Below are 11,775 nucleotides of genomic sequence, written 5' to 3'. Positions count from 1 at the left end.
TTTCGTAACATTTAGGCATTTTGAGACTTCTTCAAAGAATATATTGGCATCTTATGGGGAAAGGCTGTGGTAGGTTCCGCTACTCGATTGTTCTTGCCCGAAACAAGACATTCTAAGTCAGAAGAGAACAAAGATGGCATTTCATTCGTTGTAGTTTATTTTTTTTTCGAAGATTATTCCAAGATGTGAGACTAGGGTCTGCAAAGCATTGATGCGATCGGAATTTTTCGCAGTGGAATTGACCAAAATATGGGTGGGAGCATGCGATTATTGGACACTGGAGACAGAAATCCGAGATTAGCCATAAACAACTTCACTTCAAGAAATGAACCTACCGCTCAATGAGGTGAACTCCGGATGCTGTCTCAATGATGCTGCTGACTTCGCCAGGCTGTAGGCCAAAAGCGGCATCTTCAAACTCCTTTTGCATCTCACCGCGACCAAAGAAGCCCCTTTCAGGGGTTAGCAAGGCGTATAGCATGTAGGTTACTGAGAGGAACTCACAAATCGCCCTTCTTCCGGGCACTGCTACAGTCGGACTCAGAGACTGCCAGGTCGCCAAGAGTGATCTCTCCAGATTGAATGCGCTGCTCGTGGCCCTTGAGGATCTCAATAGCCTCCTCCTTTGTGCGAGTAATGTCGGCCTCCTTCCAGCTGCTGGGACGGCGGCTATCGCGGTGCTTGACAAGCAAGTGGCTGCAGCGGATCTTGCCCTCGCCCTCGCCAGAGGCGTCAGGGCGAGCAGCAGCCGGGGTGTGGTTTTGCGCCATGTAGACTTTGAGTTTGTCGGTATCGGTTTCGGCAGGTGGTTCCCAACGAGACTCTTTTGTGGAAGGGTTGAAATAGTATGGGAGATTCTTAGAGTTGGAATGGCGAACTTCCCAACCGGTGGGAAGACCTGTGTCGGCCTAGGTCCAAGAGTCAGCTATGCAAACTTCGAAGATTTGAGGATAATTTGATCCCACCATTTTTCCAAGATTGGGTCTAAAAGATGAGAATTTTTGAGTAAATAATAATGTACAGATCAAAATCACTCCGGATTCAATGCCAAAATTGATTTAAGTCTAATCGTTGTATGTGAACGGAAACTGCGGGGGAAGGTGAACAATTGCAAACCACACAAACATGACAGCTTTAGCTCTCCGCTTCCAATTTGAGCGATCACCATCTAGACTACGTACATGATGAGTACGCACTTGTACAAATGCGAATTTACTAGAGAAACTCGCAGTCATAAATTTGAGCTACAGTGCATTTTCCAATGCAGATACCCATACATGCACTTATGTATGTGGTAATGTGGAATTAATCAATGTATATGTCAATACTACATAAGTATACCCCGGGACTCTAATAGACAGGAAGATTTGGTGGGATGATCTTGAAATTAATGCCTTTCATTAATCGAGGGGTTGCTCTTGTTAAGATTGTGCTAGAGTCGAGACGACACAGACACCCCGTGGAATTTCAATACTATGTTTTGTATAGTTAGCTTAATCCAACTCACCACCAATTCTCGGCACGTGATTTAAATGTCGCACGTGACTTCATTTCTGCGCTTTCCAACAGTCACCATGAAGGTGAGTATAGAATTACTTTTTTCCTCTCCAATCCACCGTCTCCGTTTCGAAGATATCCTCGGAAATTGCTCTGCTCTCCCAGCTCGCTATAAAACGTTTACCTAGGATATCTCAACCCATCTTTGCAGCATGTCTGCCAGCCCTTCCTCCACGACTGGTGGCGACACCAAGCCCTCGGATCAAATTCACTTCAGGTTTTGCCGTGAATGGTGAGTTCATATCCAAGTCGCCCAGCTAAAATTATCGCTCGAGGACATCTTGCTGACTTTTTTATAGCTCCAACCTGCTGTACCCCAAGGAGGATCGAGTCAACAACCAGCTGATGTTTACCTGCCGTACCTGCCATGTTGGCGAGCCTGCCTCCTCCCACTGTGTTTACCAGAACCACCTTCATAGCCAAGTTGGTGACACCGCTGGTGTTACTCAGGATGTGACTTCTGACCCCACGGTTTGTGCTCCTGCTTTTTGTACTCTTTGCGGTGATATCATTACTTGCTTTATTTGCGGCTCCACCCCCGACGAGGATCTCCTCGAGGATGCGCCGCCTGTGGGTGACAGCCTGGAATCCTCTGAAGTCGAGTCCCGGGCAGACGCCCCCGCTTTGTAACTTCCTGAGTATCTATAGGCTAACCCCCATGACTTACAGCTCCCGCGGGCCAACAAGCTCTGTCCAAGCTGCGGCGAAACCGAAGCCGTCTTCTTCCAGTCACAACAACGATCCGCCGAGACCGGAATGGTGAGAAATAATCCTTCGATGGATCCCTGTCCCGCCACTAATATGAACCATGCGCTAACTCATGCTCTCACTTACTCAGAAACTCTACTACGTCTGTTGTGCGTGCGGTCAAGTCTACATGTGATCTTTCTACGTTCCTGCAATGCGGTCTCAAATTTCCGATACCCTTGAATTCTTTGTTTTTGTGGTTTTTTTGCGATATCATCGGAGTTTGGCGAATTCTTTCGGAGCAGGGAACGGAGGAAAATGCGTGGAGATTTCGGAACGGGGGTGAAACTGATGCTACATACTAAGAATACATATGGATTCAAATCCAATCAAATCAAAAACGAGCGCTTCCCAACGAATGTAGAAACGTGAAATATTAAACATGAATCGGCGCCAATGACAAGATCTTTGACCACTTCTTGTTCCGTAGCTCCTGTCCCACGACACCTGTAGAGATGTCAGTATTAAACGGTGGAGACGGCGATCATCGTAGACTCCCCGAGGAGCGCTTACCATTCATTCGTGTCCCAATGGGATCTCCGGACTTGTTGACCAACACACAAGCATTATCACCAAACCGGACAAGGGACCCATCAGGGCGCTGCAGCTCCTTCTTCACGCGAACAACAACGGCATGACGAATATCACCACGGCGCACCTTGCTGGCGAGCGCAGCGGCGGTAGTGGCTTCCGAGCCTGCAGATCGCTGCTTCTGGACGACGACGACTATCCGATCACCTAGATAACCACCAGAATGTCAGCTTGCAATTCCCTTATTGGTGTGCTGTATGCTGGGTTCGAGGGCCGTGGAGACTGACCAATTGTCGCGGGCCGCTTCTTCTTCAGGACGTTCACGCACTCGACGATCGAGGCGCCGGAGTTGTCAATGCAACTTAATAGTGTCTGGCGGAGCGAGGGTCAGTATTTTGTGAGCCAGTGGGAGGCACCGCTTGCACACCTTTAATTGAATCATTGTGTTCTGGTACTTGGTCTGTAGATAGTCCTTGTCCGCAATTTGTTCTCGCGGCCCCGGAGGTTTCCCGGATAATAAATTTATCCGATACTATAGTTATGCCTTTCTATAACTACATAACTACATCTAAATAATGGGACTTCAAGTTGTATTCTTTGGAAATTGGACTTTGTGCAGTTGTTCGATTATTACAAATCTTACATTTATTTGCTTTTCTACTTCTAGAATAACTGTCTTGGTTCTCCGATTGACCATATCAACTAAAACAAACCTCAAACAAGCACAAGAAACGCCGCTTGTTCATAAGATCCAGACCTGTTTTGTGTGTTTATTATTATCGGTTTTATTAGACTAATAGTCTCAAGAGGTATTTATTCTGGTTATTTGAATAACATCCTATGTGGGTATCTATGTTGTTGACTCAATCCAAGCGGCGTCCCAGTGTTAACAAGATATATAGTTCAAACACATCCTGGATTCGGATGATAGTCCTTGTGTTTTCTTATTTTCCTCCTTAATCAGGTAGGCTGGCTTTTCTGTATCCCCGAGGAGGTGCAAGACAAGATTAGCCTATGAAAAACTACGGGTTCTTCCTAAGGAAGTCCACGAAAGTGACCATGTTCATACTTGGATCCATCAGATTCTCCAGCAGTTCATTGGCTGTGGATATTCCCCAGCAAAAAACCCATTGAGGGAAGTATATTTTACGCAAAACAATAAGAGAACGATCATTTAATCTCAAGAATCATCTTGATTGGGTGCAATTGCAATAGTTCCACTCCAACAGGTTCGCGGTGATACGACATGGGATTGGAGGCTTGACGCACGGTGCATATCGTATGCGAGCTGGGCGCGTAGAATTAAGTCACAACAAATCCTGTACGGAGTAAAAAGATAAAAAGTCAACTATAATTGATTAGCTCATATGCAATAGTTATAAAGTAGAGCAAAAAGAACAGGTCAAGGGGAAAGAAGGACAAAAGTAGAAAGACGGCAAGGTCTAAGCTGGCACTCCCGAGTGTCCGTTCCGCCCCTAAAAACATCTGCGAAGGAGGTCTTCTCCTTGGAACAGCCTCAATGGTGACAATCACATTACAATGTTACTTGTGTTGATTGTCAGTCACTCATTTTAGTTCTTCTCTTGCGTCTCGATTCATTTTTCGACCCCATCCCTCGGACCTCCGCCCTCCACTGTTCCCCAACTACCTTTGCACCCGCCCGCATTCTATGGGACCACCTCTTTTCTCTCACTTCGATATCTAGCGGTCTTCAAATTCTTGTCCATTCATCATGCCCCCAAAGAGAGCGCGAAAGAGCTCGCCCACCGCCGAACGTCGCGAGCGCCTGACACTAGCTAAACTGGCCAGCTATGATGATGTCGCAACCGATGCGCTGGTGGATCACGTATGCTCTTTTCCTGCAATTCAACACATATATATGTTCACTGACACTTGCTATTGATAGGCCTATTTTTGGACCACTACTCGCAAGAACCGCACCAAGTACAGCCCTGCCCGCGGAATCCACGATGACGATATTGGGCGCATTCTTCTTCATGATGTTATTGTCGATAAGGATATCCCAACGGCCGAACACAAGTTGTTGGATATACCAGGCTTAAAGAAATACATGGCGAACCTCCGTAGTCCTCGAGAGAAGGAGTGGTTCCGCCGGCACCTCCGCAAGTACATTCAGATGTATCTTCCAGACTGTCCGTTCGAGGTTACCACGACCAATCGATACATCATAACGCAACACGAAGCTGCGATCTGCGCTCGCAGATTTATTAAAAAGGGCGAGGAGATCAAATACTTGAGTGGAACGCTCGTGTCTATGACCCATGAAGAAGAGTTGGATCTCGGCTTGACCCGTAAAGACTTCAGCATCGTGATGTCGAGTCGTCGCAAAGCCCCATCGTTCTTTCTGGGTCCTGCTCGTTTTGCCAATCATGACTGTGATGCCAACGGCAGCTTGACAACCAGAGGCAACGAGGGTATGTCTGTCCTAGCCATGCGTGACATCCACGAGGGAGAAGAGATCACGGTTTCCTACGGAGAGGATTATTTTGGCGTTGACAACTGCGAGTGTCTGTGTCATACTTGCGAGAGTGCTGTACGGAATGGCTGGTCTCCGCATGTTGACTCAGAGCCAAACAGCAAAGAGTCCAGCCCCATTTCTGAAGCTACACCGGTTGAAGATAGCAATGTGAGCAGGAAGCGTAGACGCAGCTCAGAGGTGGATGAATCCGACAGCCCCTCTACTTTGACTTGCTCCACCCCGCGCAAACGTGCAAAGTTCCAACGACAAGTTTCGAAGTTGCGAGAAGAGGTCTCGGTTTCTGAACTTGCTGGGGAATCAGCTCCAACGCGCGGCTCAGACAACACCCCTATCCCGGATACTTTATTAATTCCAACTGCTCTTCTGGCGAAGAATATACCCCAGGGGTCCGAGTTGAAGAAAGAGATCACCGAGCTAACTGCAGTGGTATCGCCATCCGATCCATCAACCTCCCTTCCAATTGTCACAGGGGCGGGGCAACCAAGCGTGACTGCCCAGGGCGACTCAAATGGGACAAGTGGTACTAATTCTACCATTCCCACGGACTGCGAATCTCTAAACTCCACTGCCGATGAATCCCACCGGTCGTCGACCTCAACTACCCCCACAACCGAGGATGACTTGGGAACCAAGATCAAGACAGAAGAAACTACAGTGGAACCGTCTGAGTCGAAAGAACTTAACGGCGAGGATCATCCTGATGCCTCTCCTGAAGGTCAGCCTGTCACCACCCACCCCATGGACATTGAAACCGAAGAAGGACAGTCAAACTTATCAAATTCCACCAAATTAGACGACGCCCATGCCGTTAAGCCCAAGGCGCGAAAGCCTCGCACTAAGCGGCGATTCATTATAGACTCCGTCGAGACAGAGTCGCAAGTTGCCCGATTCCCTGGAGACTATACCAAGACATCACGATTGCTTGCCCAGAAGTATGATCGTTGGGTGGAGTGCCAGACCTGTGATACATGGTTCCTCCAGTCAAACTCATACCTCACGCGACGTGAATGTCCGCGCTGCGAACGTCATTCCAAGCTGTACGGATACCAGTGGCCATCAACGGACAAAAGCCCGGACGGTGAAGACCGAGTAATGGATCACCGCACCATCCATCGGTTCTTGTCCCCCGATGCACAATCACGTATCTGTCGTCGAGACCGTGGCGTTAGTTTTGGGATCACCCCAACCCCCGAGCTGTCCGACACAAACACCCCAGAAACGGAGAATAGTGATGCAGCCGAGTCTCGCCGTGATGCTCGGGCAACTCGGCGTCGCACCAGAGAACTTCGTATGACTATGTAAACAGTACTGCCCTGGAGCCCTATTTGATCTACGAGACAAGACGAGAAGGATGGAGTTTTGGTTTAGCAGAATTGGCATTTGGGATAATACTTGTTTGCATGGAAATTGGATCTGGAGTTTGGATTTCTTGCAAGGATGCATATTTAGGGTTGGAATCCGGAGGGCACAGTGTTTACTTGGGCTCTGTTCTCACGGGGACTCCCTTGACAGTTACTTTTTGACACATTAATTGTGGACATATTGAATATAAATACAACTAGCTGTTCTGGGGATCTTCCAGCTAACTATGGCTCGTTCTGACTATATGATCAACGATCTATCGGGGTGATCGAATCCGAATTAACAACCACAGCAGAAATCCCCCGCATTTCGTCCCGGTGTCAACAATAACTGCACCAATGAGCTTCTCTCGTAACCAAGCCTGAGAATGTCTACTTGACAATGACCGAAATACATGCGAGCCGTACAGAGAAGCTCGGGGTTTCCTCTACCGAATGCGATCTCTCTCGTCAGATGGGGGTGATGCTTCCTAAATGTGTACAAAAAGGCTATATATGGCCTGGGGCCTGGTAGGCTAAACACAACATATGAATGGAACAATAACCCTAAAACGAAAACCACTGAAACACGAAGATGATGTTCTCAAATCTGATCGTCACCCTTCTCCTCGGCCTCGGGGTCACAGCCAGCACTACATGGGACAATCCTCAAGTTTCCCTCGACTACGGATCCTTCAAAGGTCAATATGACAGCACCTACAATCTCTCTTATTTTCGCAAGATCCCATTTGCTGCACCACCAACAGGGGAGAACCGCTTCCGCGCACCTCAGCCACCACTAAAGATCACTGGAGACCTCTACGACACAAACCAGGACTTCGACATGTGTCCCCAGCGCACGGTCAACGGCACCGAAGACTGTCTCTACCTGGGTCTATTCTCACGACCATGGGATTTGGCTAAGCATACTAGTAGGCCAGTGCTGGTCGTATTCTACGGCGGAGCTTTCATTCAAGGCAGCGCGGCATTCACAATGCCGCCATCCTCATTCCCGGTCCTCAATGTCAGCAATATCAACGACTACATCGTTATCTACACCAACTACCGCGTCAATGCCTTTGGCTTCCTACCCGGAAAGGCAATCAAAGACTCGTCGACCTCAGATCTAAACCCGGGGCTATTAGACCAGCAATATGCCTTGAAATGGGTCCAGAAGTACATCCGCCATTTTGGCGGTAACCCTCACAACGTAACAATATGGGGTCAGTCAGCCGGTGCCGGCTCAGTAGTGGCGCAAGTTCTCGCAAACGGCCGCCATGGCCAACCGAAACTATTTTCCAAAGCCCTTGCCAGCTCGCCGTTCTGGCCCAAGACATATAAATACAACGCACCCCAAGCAGAAGATATATATACCCAGCTGGCGAATCTAACAGGTTGTGCCAGCTCCAACCACGCTGGCAAGACACTCGCCTGTCTCAAATCCGTGGACGTCCAGAAAATCCGTGATGCAAGCTTGATCATCGGAGCAAGCCACAGCTGGACAACAAGCTCTTACACCTGGGCGCCGGTGATAGACGGAAGCTTCCTCGTAGAGACACTTACAGACACTGTGAACAGGGGCTCTCTGAACACAGAGTTTGTCTGGGGAATGTACAACAGCCACGAGGGCCAGGGCTTCGTTCCGCCGGGTCTTGACAGCGCTGTTTTGGTAAATGGATTTAATTCCTCTGTTGCGAGCTTCCACCAGTGGCTTTCCGGGTTTGTGCCTGGACTGTCGACCAAGAAGATTGGCGAGGTGGAATCTCTCTATTATCCCGCTGAAGGGAGTACAGAGATGATCGACAGTTATAATACTTCTTATGTTCGGGCTGGCTTGGTTTACCGGGATGTTGTGCTTGCCTGCCCGGCTTATTGGATTGCGTCGGCTGCGACGAAGAAAGGGTATCTCGGGGAGTATACAATTTCCCCGGCGACACATGGGAGTGATACTATTTATGTTTGTTCTCCCCATTTTACTGCTGCTCTCTTCCCCCCCCCCGGTTTCGGTGGCATAAGCTGACCTGACTGATTATAGTGGAACAGAATCAACTCTGTCCAAAAGACAAACCCGGTCGTTTATGAAGGCTATGCGGGAGCTTTCGCGAGTTTCTTCCAGACGGGAGACCCAAATGCACACAAGGTGACGAATACTTCGCAGCCAGGTGTGCCAGAACTACACACGGGCAAGGAATTCGTTGTTGTGGATGATGGCTTTGAGAATGTGAAGCTGGTCCAATTGAAGAGGAGGTGTGACCTCTGGCGAAAGCTGGCGAGGGAGATACCCGTGTGAGAAGTTGGAACGAAAATGTTCGTGTTACAGTTAGTTGATGAAATTGGACCCAGCCGTCGTTATGCAAGAGGAGAGTTAGGTTCATCATATATGATTGCATATCGTACATACTTCCAAAGATTCAATGACTATTGCTGCGACAATGGGTATAGTCGTCTTCCAGTTCCCAAAAAAATCAAAACCTCAAACCAACGCCATGTATGTTACAAGATTTTTACAATGTAATGAATGCACGAACGCGCGGATCTGGATCTGGATCTAGATCAGAGCCTGGCCACGGAACATGCCCTCGCGAACCTCACGGACGACGTCCTTGCGGTCCTTCTTGCCAACCAGGACAACAGCACGACCACGTTTGCCCATACGACCGAGACGGCCCAGTCGGTGGATAAAGTCGATGGTAGTGTGCGGCACGTGGTAGAGAATCACTGTCTTGACTGCCAGTGTATCAATACCACGCGAGGCGATGTCGGTAGTGACAAGAACCTTGGTGTCGGGAAGGCGGCGAATAGGTTCTTGACGCTCGGGGAGATCGAAGGGAATGCTGCCGGCGGCGCGATTCTTCTTTTTATTAATCATGATCTCCTCCGCAGTCGGTGGGAGCTTAACCTCAGTGAACTGCGAGAGGGTCTCTTGTTGCTTCCGGGAATCGGTGTCACGATTCAGCGAGGTAGCATCGATGCCCTTGGATTGCAGGAAACTGGCGACCTCGTTGGCTTCCTCGCGTTCGTTGACGAACACAATGATCTTCTTAACCTTCGGCTCCATGTAAGCATTGAGGGGTCCCCATGTCTCGGTGTGCTCGTGTCTATCTCCTGCCTTGCCGATTGACCAGATGGTATCGGCACAGGCAAGATTTCGGTTTCCGCGGTATGGCTCCTTCTCGATGTCCACGACACCGAGCTGGACGCGACGGGGAATGGCGTGCAGGTTGGGAGTCGTCAGGCGCTGGAGATCAGGGAAGCGCTTACGCAGCTGGTTGTCGAGACTGCGAGGGATAGTGGCTGAGCAGAGAATCAATTTTTTGAGTGACGGCGTAACCTTGGCAATGATTTCGGTCGTTGTTGGGATGAACGATCGGTCCATTAGGGAATCAGCCTCATCGAGTACAAGGTGGGTGACTCGGCTGAGGATATTGGGGTTTGTCCTCGCCACAGAGCCCAAAAGATGAGGAGTTGAAACTAGAATATCGATGCCGGCGGGGTGGAAGAGGGTGTTCTTGATCCGGCGGGGTGTGAAAGTTGATGAGATTTCGCCCGAGCGGTACTTGACTGTGTGGGCCAACTCCTTGAGCTTGGATCCAACTTGAGATACCAATTCGGAAGTGGGCACAAGAATAATGGCCCGAGGACGAGCGGCGTTTGTCATTGGCGCCTCCTCCGGCTCCAGATCGAACGCCTTGTTCTTCATTCTCTCCTCCCGCTCTAGTGCCTTTCGTTCTTCAAGGACTTTCTCCTCCTCAATCTCAATGACTTCAGCACGCTTGATCGCATCGACAATTGGAAGTAGGTATGCGAGGGTCTTTCCCGAGCCCGTCTCTGCTGCCAGGAGGTACTGGTCAAAGTTGTATTCTACATCATCTTCGTTCCCCTGCTTCACTTTCTTCTTCTTCTTGGATTCGTCCAGCAACAGCTCGGGGATCGCGAGTCGTTGAATCGGCGTGGGGGTAACATCACCAAGACCAGCTAGAGCCTGAGCGAAGATCGACTGTCGAACCGCGGGAAGGAGAGGGAAGTGGTCGAAGCTGGTGATGTCGGCAAGTCGAGCTTTGATAGCGGAACGTCGACCATAAGGCACAGGTGTCAATGTTGTCTGCATCTTCAATGCTCTGTACAATGGGCTTTCCTTCTTCTCCGCCTTGCCCTCCTCCCCTGAACGCTTGAGGGCCGCCTGTGATCGTGTGCGTGGTGTGTCTCGAATCCGTGCCTGAGTTTGGTTCATCGAGGCAAAGGGGCCAGCCCGTTCCCGTCGTGGCTTGTTAGGAGATGGCAGAGATGGTCTGTCAACAGTAGACGACAGGGCCATCCGAGCAGCCTTGCGGCGCGATCGAACGGTGGCCATGCCTCGTGTGGTCTGCCATGAGGTCGGGAGAATCGATGGGGCGATCAGGGTCGCCTTAGTTTGACATAGAAGACATATCGAAGAGCGGATTGGCAGAGGCATTCTACCTGATTAAATGCAATAAGATGCGCGAAAGTTGGAAACACGGAATGATCGAAGAGAAGAGGCCAGAACAGGTTCAGATGTTTTTTTCCCGATAGACGCTATTCCTATCCTAGACTAGCGCAGATCATAAACTTTGACACAAGATCAGGTGACTGATATGCTGACTCAGTATGTTCCTTATCTCAGCCTCAGGCAGCAATCCCAGAATCGATGCATATTGTCTCTTCTTTAAATTTGGTGCCCATTTGGTGCCCATTTGTTCCAAGTTGCTCTTTGCTTGGGTCTTATCATATTTTTGATTATGTATATGATGCTAAAAAGTTGGAAACTGGGCGCTTTTGTCTGGTTTTAATCCATTCGTACAATGTAGGAGTCCCTCGCTGTTTTTGGCGTTTCTTCGGGATATACTTGAAACGATAATTGACTAAGAAACTTGGATACATGTACCAAGATTCGATGTTTGTTGTTATGCTATATTTAGGTACTGAAAGGGTAATATATTGAAGAGGTGGTAGGTGCATGTTGATATCGAAGATCCACGAAACTATTCCACTTCCAGGTTAGCGCCGATCATAGCCAGCTGACGCAAGGTCACGGGCTGAAACACTCGCAGACCGCGGTTGCCCCGACGACTCCCGTAACAA

At 49.2% G+C, this 11,775-nt stretch overlaps 6 protein-coding genes across 6 annotated transcripts; 3 read left to right on the top strand and 3 right to left on the bottom strand.

Annotated features, from left to right (window-relative positions):
* Nucleotides 1-267: 267 nt before the first annotated feature.
* On the bottom strand, nucleotides 268-968 carry pin1 (peptidylprolyl isomerase ESS1; the record flags this gene model as incomplete). The annotated part of the gene is made up of 4 exons (XM_057231149.1): nucleotides 268-277; nucleotides 336-452; nucleotides 505-908; nucleotides 966-968. 4 exons carry the CDS (start codon nucleotides 966-968, stop codon nucleotides 268-270), a joined length of 534 nt encoding a protein of 177 aa, XP_057086239.1.
* A 741-nt stretch (nucleotides 969-1,709) lies between these two features.
* Nucleotides 1,710-2,187, top strand: N7447_006886 (DNA-directed RNA polymerase II core subunit RPB9; the record flags this gene model as incomplete). The annotated part of the gene is made up of 2 exons (XM_057231148.1): nucleotides 1,710-1,789; nucleotides 1,857-2,187. 2 exons carry the CDS (start codon nucleotides 1,710-1,712, stop codon nucleotides 2,185-2,187), a joined length of 411 nt encoding a protein of 136 aa, XP_057086238.1.
* Nucleotides 2,188-2,680: 493 nt separating this feature from the next.
* On the bottom strand, nucleotides 2,681-3,277 carry N7447_006885 (mitochondrial 54S ribosomal protein uL14m; the record flags this gene model as incomplete). Its single annotated transcript, XM_057231147.1, has 4 exons — nucleotides 2,681-2,751; nucleotides 2,818-3,042; nucleotides 3,123-3,207; nucleotides 3,263-3,277. 4 exons carry the CDS (start codon nucleotides 3,275-3,277, stop codon nucleotides 2,681-2,683), a joined length of 396 nt encoding a protein of 131 aa, XP_057086237.1.
* Nucleotides 3,278-4,567: 1,290 nt separating this feature from the next.
* Nucleotides 4,568-6,637, top strand: N7447_006884 (SET domain-containing protein; the record flags this gene model as incomplete). The annotated part of the gene is made up of 2 exons (XM_057231146.1): nucleotides 4,568-4,681; nucleotides 4,742-6,637. The coding sequence occupies 2 exons, from the start codon at nucleotides 4,568-4,570 to the stop codon at nucleotides 6,635-6,637; spliced, it is 2,010 nt and encodes a 669-aa protein (XP_057086236.1).
* A 633-nt stretch (nucleotides 6,638-7,270) lies between these two features.
* N7447_006883 (putative carboxylesterase) lies at nucleotides 7,271-8,965 on the top strand (the record flags this gene model as incomplete). The annotated part of the gene is made up of 2 exons (XM_057231145.1): nucleotides 7,271-8,632; nucleotides 8,711-8,965. 2 exons carry the CDS (start codon nucleotides 7,271-7,273, stop codon nucleotides 8,963-8,965), a joined length of 1,617 nt encoding a protein of 538 aa, XP_057086235.1.
* A 258-nt stretch (nucleotides 8,966-9,223) lies between these two features.
* mrh4 (ATP-dependent RNA helicase MRH4) lies at nucleotides 9,224-11,128 on the bottom strand (the record flags this gene model as incomplete). Its single annotated transcript, XM_057231144.1, has 1 exon — nucleotides 9,224-11,128. The coding sequence occupies one exon, from the start codon at nucleotides 11,126-11,128 to the stop codon at nucleotides 9,224-9,226; it is 1,905 nt and encodes a 634-aa protein (XP_057086234.1).
* Between the last annotated feature and the right edge of the window lie 647 nt (nucleotides 11,129-11,775).

The sequence above is a fragment of the Penicillium robsamsonii genome, assembly GCF_028829455.1.
Source record: "Penicillium robsamsonii strain IBT 29466 chromosome Unknown utg000003l_segment0_segment0, whole genome shotgun sequence".
Taxonomy (NCBI): Eukaryota; Fungi; Ascomycota; class Eurotiomycetes; order Eurotiales; family Aspergillaceae; genus Penicillium; species Penicillium robsamsonii.
This window is presented reverse-complemented; position numbering and strand designations above follow the sequence as displayed.